The 10,250-nt window shown below is 42.7% G+C and overlaps 1 protein-coding gene across 1 annotated transcript; it reads left to right on the top strand.

Moving 5' to 3' along the window:
• Nucleotides 1–220: 220 nt before the first annotated feature.
• rnf168 (ring finger protein 168) lies at nt 221–9,137 on the top strand. Its single transcript, XM_014161963.2, has 7 exons — nt 221–312; nt 699–1,139; nt 1,363–1,433; nt 1,662–1,832; nt 6,828–6,925; nt 7,264–7,339; nt 7,910–9,137. Exons 2-7 carry the CDS (start codon nt 800–802, stop codon nt 8,681–8,683), a joined length of 1,530 nt encoding a protein of 509 aa, XP_014017438.1. The 5' UTR covers nt 221–312; nt 699–799; the 3' UTR covers nt 8,684–9,137.
• The last annotated feature ends 1,113 nt before the right edge of the window (nt 9,138–10,250 follow it).

Genomic DNA, 10,250 nt, shown 5'->3' with positions numbered 1-10,250 from the left:
GCGTTTACGTTCTACAGACCTTACTGAGTATTCCCTTCAAGCCTTTTACTGGAAGTTTTAAAACTCACATTTAATACAAATGTCACTCAAATATGAATCATCGTTAGACAAAAAAATGTCATGTCTCATGAATAGATACCGGTTATTGACACTTTTCGACTATGACGTGGGGGACTTTTATTCGATTTTTTTTTTTTTTAAATTATCCGAGACACGGAAGTACTTTTAGTGTTGCTGACGAAACGCGGATGATTTTCCCGGTATTTCAAGCGCCACAATTATTTTTTTTCTGGGGCAGTAAACACAACTCTTGTAAGTAGATGTTGTCAATGTACAGCTAGCTGTTCATTAGTAAATTCTATCAGAGTTTGTAATATAACTTGTTTTTCGATAGCCAATCATTCTCAACTCCGTTGTTCGTGCTTGAGGTTTAACGTTTGCACTGATACAAAACTGGCTACCTTGGCTTTAGTTCATAACTTTATAACGTTAGTTGGCTAGCTAGCTAGTTAGTTCTCTCAATTGTATTAGGTAGTAATTTATATAGCTAAGCTTACCTAACCAGTTAAATCCTTTAGTTATGGTTTGTCTGAGCATACTCTATTTTGCTAGCTAGATACCTAGCTACGTGTCAGTAAAGGATTTTAGCAAGCTAATGTGGCTACTACTTGATTACTTTTACTGTTTCTCCCACAAAGAATTAGCCACTGAAACAACACAGGGACCACAGAACCACTGTTGTGCATTTGGACTTGGTACAACTACAGAAGGAGGCATCCACAGAAATACAAGCGGAGGGATGCCGCCAGTGTCTGAAACGGAGATGGCCGCGCCAGAGGGGGGAGGCACGGGGGGGTTGTCCCGAGCCGACTGCCTCTGCCCTGTGTGCCTGGAGATCTTCCTGGAGCCGGTGACTTTGCCGTGCAGCCACACATTCTGCAAGCCTTGCTTCCTGGAGACGGTGGACAAGGCCAATCTGTGCTGCCCGCTGTGTCGCAAGCGGGTGTCCACGTGGGCACGACTCAATGGCAGGAACAAGACGCTGGTCAATGATGAGCTGTGGCAGCGGGTGCAGGCTGCGTTCCCCATGCAGTGCCAACGCAGGCTCAGTGGACAGGAGGAGGAGGAGGATGAAAACAGTTAAGTGACTGACACACTGTGTTTTTCATTTAACAATGAGTGACTTCCAAATGGCTTGTGTCCTTTAGTACAGCTGGGTTGGGTATGCTTTGAGGTAATTACGGGTCCACACAGCACCTTGGAATCAGACAAACCTATTTCTTCTCACTGTTGGGTGGGTTACGCGAGGTCGGATGACCTGCCGTTTCTGTTTGTTTACCTGCCGTTTCCCTCTGCCTCCAGTATTGGTCCCCGGACCCAAAGTCAGTCAGCCTGGAGAGGTACGGAGAGAGTATGAGGATCAAATCAGCAAGGTGAATTCTCAGGGTACACTATACCTCGGGTCCTGAGTTTTTCCTGACCATGTAACGTGACCAGGAAAAATTCTGGGCCATAGGTATGGACCTAGGTTCTACAGTTTTTTCTGGTCTGATTGTGGCCACATGGAAAACTCTGGCCCCAAGTTATAACGCAAGTTTACGTTTTACTATACTCTTCAGTCACATAGAATACACTTGACATGACCTCTGACCCTTTTACAGATATTAGAGGAGAAGCGTGCCCTGGAGGAGGCAGAGAGGAAAGCAAGTGAGGAGTACATCCAGTGCCTCCTCGCAGACGAGGAGGAGCGCCTGGAGGAGGAGAGGAGGCGGCACGAGGAGACGCAGCTGGAGAATGACAACAAGCTGGCCAGACTGCTCAGCCAGGAGCTGGTGGGTTTAATAGTCTGTAATATCAGATTACATACTCAGGTTCTCTCTCATTTGTAGAGCCACACAGACCACTTTCACTTTTTCATAAGAACATATAGTTCTGCAAATGGCAATACTGTATCAATTCAATTGATTGGGTCTGTATAGTAGCAGATCAGGTTTACAGGTTGTGAAAGTGCAATTAGTGTTCTAATCTTAGAAGCTTGCATTAGCTTTTCAGGTCGGTGACATGGGCGAAATCTGAAACCAATAACGGAACAAAATGTCAGAAACAGCATAGGTCAAACTTTTGAAATGTATTTAGTTACAAACAGTATTGGGGGCAACGCAGTACAGCAATTATTATTATTGTTTTGTGGTAATGAGTAATATAACAGTACTGTTCCAATTTGAGTAATAATATTACTTTTACTAATCAAAAATAGGTTGTTACTTTTGTTATAATTCCCTTCCTATTAGTTATTTTTCCAAATAAATATTTGTGATTAGTATTCCCCCTGTTTGCGCAATATGAAAAAAAACACGCGAAGTAGGGGTGCTGAAGGTGCTGCAGCACCCGCTGAAAAATCTTAATAATAAAATATTTGTTTTGATAAAGAAATAATAAAATAAATCACTGAGGTAGTGCACTGGGCCTTTACTAGTCCTTTATTGGCGGACTGATATAGCCACTGTAACGTCGGCAATAAAAACTAAATCTGGGTCCCCCCAATGCAAAAGTAATATAACGAGTAGTGTAACTAATTACTTTATCCAGGGAGTAATAAGTGAAGTAATTTCTTAACTGTTGAAAGAAGTAATAGGTCATTTTTGTTTTTTGTAATGACCCCAACACTGGTTACAGATCAATATACATCCATCAATTCAACAATAAAATCAGCAAGCTTAACTCCCGGTATATGCACCTCACACGGGGCTTCTCTTACATTGGGGAAAGGGGGATTATCAACTTGCGTGTATTGTACAACTTGCTAAAAAAAAATATTTGCAAACCTGTAAAATGTCCCTCAATGTCCTCTTGTCTTAAATATATCCTGGTAAGGTAGTTGATTTGCTCTTTTAAAATAAGAAAATACCTTAATACATAAGGCTGTCCCCGACTAAAGAAAATCTTGGTCGACCAAAAGTCGTCTGTTCTTTCTACCGATCAATTGGTTGTCTTTTTTAAAATATTTTTCCATATAGAGACACACCCTATGTGTTTTAATATAATAAACTATATGCATTGAGCTTGTCTGATTCTTTAAACTTAGAATTTTTGTATTTATTTGTATTTGTTTACCCCAGTTTCTCCCCAATTTCTTGGTCTCCAATTGGTAGTTAGTCTTGTCTCATCGCTGCAACTCCCGTACGGATTCAGGAGAGGCGACGGTCGAGAGCCGTGTGTCCTCCAAAACCCAACCAAGCCGCACTGCTACTTGACACACTGCCCACTTAATGTGTCGTAGGAAACACAGTGCACCTGGCTACCGTGTCAGATGGGACAAGGACATCCCTCCCGGCCAAACCCTCCCCTAACCCGGACGATGCTGGGCCAATTGTGCTCTGCCCCATGGGTCTCCCGGTCGTGGCTGGCTGTGACAGAGCGTTAAACTTATTCTTTGATGAAATAAGACACAAATGACTCAAGGGAGCCAGAGATCTAGATAACCAGAAGAAAAAACCTTAACCTAACCTGACCTAACCATTCTCCTCCTGCTCCTGCTGGCTTTTGAAGATTCTACCATTACTCTCCTGAAGTTGCCTGTAATAGGCTACATGAGAAGATTACTACCTTTCTCATGTGGAATGCCAATTTCTACCGATCTGCATGCCAGTAATGGCAGAAATGGTTTTCATATGCACATTTTCAGTTTCATAATGTTTTCATATGTCAATCATTGTCATGTGGTTAATCAAAGTTCTATATAAATCATACAAACTTAAAAAGTAACCTCTATTGCCAACTATGTAAAAATAGACTATAAGCCAACAAATAAAAAGATTGTGGCCTGCAGGTAGAAAATATCCTGATAATGTTTTTGCCTATAAATCACATTGGCTCCTGCAACAAACTTGAAACATTGTATCAACTTGGGTCCTGCCCCAAGCTTGTGCTAGCTAACATGCAACATTGTATGAAATATTCTGGGCCTTCAGTATCCCTGGACAGACAGCTGTAGCCGTTTTGCACAAGGGATAAGAAACAGTGCTTGACTTAGGCAGGCGCTCACCAGAGACGAGTACCGGCACCTCAAATTGTCTGCAGCTTGAGCTTCTGTTCCTCTAATAGAATATTACCTGAAAAGTATTGTGGAGCTCCTGCACCTAAATATAGACAGTACCAGCACCCAAAATGAGAACCGGAACCTATTTCAGTCCAAGTCGAGCACTGATAAGAAGTAATCAGGTAGGCCTTTTTTGTTTTACGTTACCACTGGATCAGAGCATGAAATTTTTTCCTTTCAAGCTGAGTGGTTATCGAAAGGGAGAGCTGGAAATATTTTTCTAATGCATTAAGGAACTATTGTCATTCTCAACAATGTAAAAAATATAATTTAATTTGCTTGCTGTTTTGAGGTGAAGAAAATATTTACTATGAGAAGCTCCAGAGCTCATTAGTGGTGGTGCTTTAAGCCAATCAGAAATATTATCAGATGTGTATGCCTGCATTATATCCCTTCATTTGCACGCAGGCCAGGTACCCTATAGGCCTATATACTCCTATGCATAATCAGGTGCGCGTCCTAACTCAACATTGACAGGAGCGCTCCAACCAAAAGACCACGACTAAATTGATTTGACAAAACACGTAAATGGATCGAAATAAACCTAAACTTATTTCTCAGAAGTGTGTTCTGCAAACAATGTGTCCACTCCGACAATGACAACGGTAAGACTAGAATAATGATAATAATAAATGGAATGCATTAACAGAAATGACCATAACCAAACAAACATAGATTGGAAATTACAGGAATTAACGGTAAATGCACTACTGGTGATGTACAGTACCAGTCAAAAGTTTGGACACCTACTCATTCAAAGGTTTTTTTCTTTATTTTTACTATTTTCTACATTGTAGAGTAATAGTGAAGACATCAACTATGAAATAACACACATAGAATCATGTAGTAACCAAAAAAGTGTTAAACTAATGAAAATATATTTTGGATTCTTCAAAGTAGCACCCTTTTTCCTTGACAGCTTTGCACATTCTTGGCATTCTCTCAACCAGCTACAACTGGAATGCTTTTCCAACAGCCTAGAAGGAGTTCTCACATATGCTGAGCACTTGTTGGCTGCTTTTCCTTCACTCTGCGGTCCAACTCATCCAAAATCGTGTTGAGGTCGCGTGATTGTAGAGGCCAGGTCATCTGACTCAATACTCCATCACTTTCCTTGGTCAAATAGCCCATCAAGCTTGAATTGGCTTTTTGTCTAGGCCTCCACAATGGATTAGTTCACTGAGATGGGCACATACAGTGTATTCAGACCCCTTGACTTTTTCCACATTTTATGTTACAGCCTTAATCTAAAATGGATTAAGTTAGTTTTTTTCCTCATCAATCTACACACAATACCACATAATGATGAAGCAAAAACAGGATTTTATATTTTTCAATAAAAAAAGAGGGATGAATCTTTACATAAATATTAAGACCCTTTACTCAGTACTTTGTTGTAGCATCTTTGGCAGCGATTACAGCCTTGAGACTTCGTGGGTATGACGCTACAAGCTTGGCACACCTGTATGTGGGGAGTTTCTCCCATTCTTCTCTGCAGATCCTCTCAAGCTCTGGCAGGTTGGATGGGGAACGTTGCTGCACAGCTATTTTCAGGTCTCTCCAGAGATGTTTTATCGGGTTCAAGTCCGGGCTCTGGCTGGGCCACTCAAGGACATTGAGACTTGTCCCAAAGCCACTCCTATCTTCGCTGTGTGCTTAGGGTCGTTGTCCTGTTGGAAGGTGAACCTTAGCCCTCAGTCTGAGGTCCTGAGCACTCTAGAGCAGGTTTTCATCAAGGAACTCTCTGTACTTTGCTCCGTTCATCTTTCCCTCAACCCTGACTATTCTCCCAGTTTACTGCCGCCAAAACACATCCTCACAACATGATGTTGCTACCACAATGCTTCATCGTAGGGATGGTGCCAGGTTTCCTCCAGAAGTGACGCTTGGCATTCAGGCCAAAGAGTTCAATCTTGGTTTCATCAGCCGAGTGAATCTTGTCCTTCTGGAAGGTTCTCCCATCTCCACAGAGGAACTGGAGCTCTGTCAGAGTGACCATCGGGTTCTTGGTCACCTCCCTGACCCTTCTCCCCCGATTGTCCAGTTTGGCCGAGCGGCCAGCTGTAAGAAAAGTCTTAGTGGTTCCAAACTTCTTCCATTTTAAGAATGATGGAGGCCACTGTTGTCTTGTGGGCCTTCAATGCTGCATAAATATTTTGGTACCCATTGCCAGATCTGTGCCTCGACACAATCATGTCACGGAGTTCTATGGACAATTCCTTTGAACTCATGGCTTGGTTTTTGCTCTGACATCCACTGTCAACTGTGTGACCTTCATATAGACAGGTGTGTGTGCCTTTTCAAATCATGTCCAATCAATTGAATTTACCACAGGTGGGCTCCTCTCAAGTTGTAGAAACATCTCAAGGATGATCAATGGAAACGATGCACCTGAGCTCTATTTCGAGTCTCATAGCAAATGGTCTGAATACTTATGTAACTAATGTATTTCTGTTTTTGCAATACCTGTTTTCGCTGTCATTGTGGGGTATTATGTAGATTGGTGAGGATTTTTTACATTTAATTTAATCCATCTTAGAATAAGGCTGTAACGTAACAAAAGGGGAAGGGGTCGGAATACTTTCCAAATGCACTGTACATCTAGGTCGACCAACAGCCTATTGACCAAACAATCGACCAGTCGACTAATTGGAGTCAGCCCTATTGGCGATATATATTGGGAATGAATCACTGTATCAGACTTTTTTTTTTCTTCTGTTCTCTTCAGAATCCAAGACCTAGCTCTGAGTCACAGAAGATCACGCAGACGAATGACATCACCCCAGCAATGAAGAAACGGAACACCAACGCTGGAGATATCGAGAAGTGAGTCCCCTTACGTGATCAGACTTACGCTGTGGTCCAATTTTCTCTTCTCCCAGAAGTGTGCACTCATTCCCTCGTGTTTAGAAATATTGGTGGTGTAAGGAAAATGGTTGGAGCTCCTACCAATCTAATGCTTGTAAATCTATAAGTGAGAGTGAACAAGTGTACACTTCTGAGAGCAGAATAGAGAATCAAAATGCACAAATAGGCATATAAATAACTTGTTTGTGATATGTGGTTCTACTACCTTTGAACGCACTTACTGTTTATTGCTCTGGATAAGTGACTTAATTAAATATATTACATGGGAGTGTTCTGACAATTTATTTTGTTTCCAGGTTCTTGTCCCCTATTCCACAAAGACACAACAGCAACTCAGAGACTAGTCCCAACACCAGCTTTATGGCTAACAAGGTGGGTCTCTGTCATTCTCCAAAATGCTCATGCAATCAGAATTTACAAAAAAAATAAAACATTTTTTTTTACATTTTTACATTTTAGTCATTTAGCAAACGCTCTTATCCAGAGCGACTTACAGTAGTGAATGCATACATTTCATACAATTTCATACATTTTTTTTCTGTGCTGGCCCCCCGTGGGAATCGAACCCACAACCCTGGCGTTGCAAACACCATGCTCTACCAACTGAGCTCTTCTCTCTGAATCTACATACAGCTAACATGTGACTGATAAACATTATGTACCGAAAGAGCCTACCGACTTTTGCCTTTGGCCATGCTCTTGAGCCAAAAGGGGTCCCATAAATGGACATATATTACCTAACTTGACTGAGGGGCATACCCCTCCCCACACCCATGAGAACAAAAGCAAACATGGTTTGACAAAAATTATGGGTATTTGTGGTTTTGGGGGGGGATTCCATATTATCTCAGCCAACACTTGATGCAAAATGTAACAAACAGTTAGCAACTAAACTTTAATATTTTATCTTTAACTTCTGTTTACTTTTGTGTCTAATTGAAGGAGAACATCTTGCACTCAGGGAGTAAGCCTTGGTCTTCCAAAGAGCCAGCAGAGCAAACAATGCCCTTTCTAGAATTCTACCCGGAGAGCTACCGCACGCCGTGTGAGGCCTCAACATCATCAGAGAGTATGGTGTACCATCTGACCGTCCCCTCAGGAACTTCACTGGCACGCACACCCCTCCACGGCACCCCGAAGAGAGGAGTGACCTCGGCCAAGAGGAAGAGCTGTGACATTGAGGAGCCAAACGAAGGGAAAGCAGACGTGGTCAATAAGTGGCTCTGTCCTTCATCCTCATCATCTCTCCATGCTGCAGATAGAGGAGAGGTGACCCTAGTAGGCCTAGGGGAGAAGGCCCTGCTGCTCCAGGAGCTGGCACAGAGAGAGGAGGTGCTCTTCAGCCGCATGCAACAGGAGCAGGAGGACCGGCAGATGGCTTTCCAGCTGCAGAGGCAGCTGGACCGCGAGGAGGCTGTCTACGCAGTAGACCGCAGTAAGGGCTCCAGCGACCAGTACCAGCTCCGCCAGAAACCTGACTCCAGCTCCAGCCCAGAGGGTAGTGGTCGTAGCAGGGCCAGCAGGGGGCGCTCACGCACCTCCACAGAGAACAGGAACACAGTGGAGAGGAGGCGGCTGTCTGGGCCCTCATCTACCACCAATAAGGGGGAAAGGAGCTCCACCATCTCCAGCGCTGCTGCCTCCACCTCGAGGCCACTGAAGAGGGGCAGTAAGCAGGCCACCCTTACAGAGATGTTCCCCAGTCTGGGCAACTGAATCCTGGGTGTTTGGAGCATCTGCATTGGCACTGCTCATCACCTCTCTTGTTAACTGGTCTCGCCTCATCGCCTAGAGGGCTCAGGTGGTCAGGATTGGAATGGAGTTTTAAGAACGTTTTGTCTGTGCCTTTATGAACTTATACCTTGGGGTTAAGAGGGTAGATATTGCTTGGACATTGACCGTCTGGGGATTTCACTCTTGTTTGAAGGTCTTTGACAGTTTGGGGGCTCACTGGAAATGGCAGAGACTGGCTCGATCGACATTGTTTTGATAGTAGGTTCATTTTACTTATTGTTTTCTCTAGAGATTTATATAAGTGATTACTTTGGAACAAAATAAAACATTTTTGAAAGGTCTGTCTTGGCCTGTGGCATGTATTCATCGATACCAAGGGAAGCCAGGCTTCCCTAAATATTTGACCAATAAAATAAATTGTGTATATATAAAATAATTTCTCTTTCGTCTGTGTTTTCATAATTTTCTGTCAATTCGCAAGTGGCTGAATCTCACCAAAGAAATCATCCGAGCGAGGGAAACAGCGCCCCTCTGTCTCAATGTGTGGCCCATGTATCTGATGCTGTCTAGATCTGAACAGTATGACCTGTTGCTGCTGTAGCAATTTAGTGATTGATGCCAGCAAGTATTTGGCTTCAATTTATATAATTAGTAAAGAAGCAGCCAATCATTGTTTCGCTGAGCTCAACTGGGTTGTCGTGGCGGTGCAGAAAAAGGCCAGTTTGGATTTGGGATCACGCCAATCATTGTGAGACAAAGTGTCTGTTTCTGGTCTGCTTGTGTTGATGTCCTGCAGTAGATAGCTTGCTAAATCGGCCCTTTCCTAAGCCATAGTTGGAGATGTGGTTTTGACTTAATTCTCTGTACAGGGCAATGATTATGACGGTGATTCTGAGCTAACCATAAATTCATATATTGTGCCACTGGCCTGAGACAATTGAAATTCAATATATAGCATAGAAGACTCGCGTTAACTAGCTAGCTAACTTATCTGGTTAATTTTTGCCCATGCAAGGAAGATAGGCTAGCAAACAGTTTTTAGCTAGGTAGCCTATGAAAACAAAAACTGAAAGTGTACTGTATGACAGCATTCGACCATTTTGCCAACATGAAAGAAGGTAGGATGGTATTGGTGTTGAACTCGTCCAAGTAGGGTGAGACAACTTTATTTGTTTTACTTACAAACACACAGACAGAAATCACATATTTTGCAACATTTATTGGACTAAATTCGTTTTTGGTATCTTTGTTTTCAGTGTATTAAACTAAGCATATATAGCTTTGTTGATTTGATGTTTAAGTTGAAATGGTGCTGGAATAGCGGAGGCAGTGCTCCTGTTGCAATGGAGGCTGATAAGGGGAGGATAGCTCATAATAATGGCTGGAAAGGAACAAATGGAATGGCATCAAACATATGGAAACCAGATACCATTCAACCTATTCCACTCCAGCCATTGCCACGAGCCTGTCCTCCAAAATTAAGGTGCCATCAACCTCCTGTTGTCTTTGTGCTGATTTGCGATGACTGGTTCTAAATCAGTAGTTGTTT

Source organism: Salmo salar, chromosome ssa20 (assembly GCF_905237065.1).
Source record: "Salmo salar chromosome ssa20, Ssal_v3.1, whole genome shotgun sequence".
NCBI lineage: Eukaryota > Metazoa > Chordata > Actinopteri > Salmoniformes > Salmonidae > Salmo > Salmo salar.
Note: the sequence above shows the minus strand (reverse complement) of the source record. Positions and strands in the feature narration are given on the sequence as shown.

Excerpts from the sequence above, each read along its gene's own strand:
- rnf168 (XM_014161963.2), top strand. The coding sequence starts at position 800 with ATGCCGCCAGTGTCTGAAACGGAGATGGCCGCGCCAGAGGGGGGAGGC. Across the intron at positions 6,926-7,263 it reads AACGCTGGAGATATCGAGAA|GTTCTTGTCCCCTATTCCAC; the intron begins GTGAGTCCCCTT and ends TTTTGTTTCCAG. Across the intron at positions 7,340-7,909 it reads CCAGCTTTATGGCTAACAAG|GAGAACATCTTGCACTCAGG; the intron begins GTGGGTCTCTGT and ends GTCTAATTGAAG.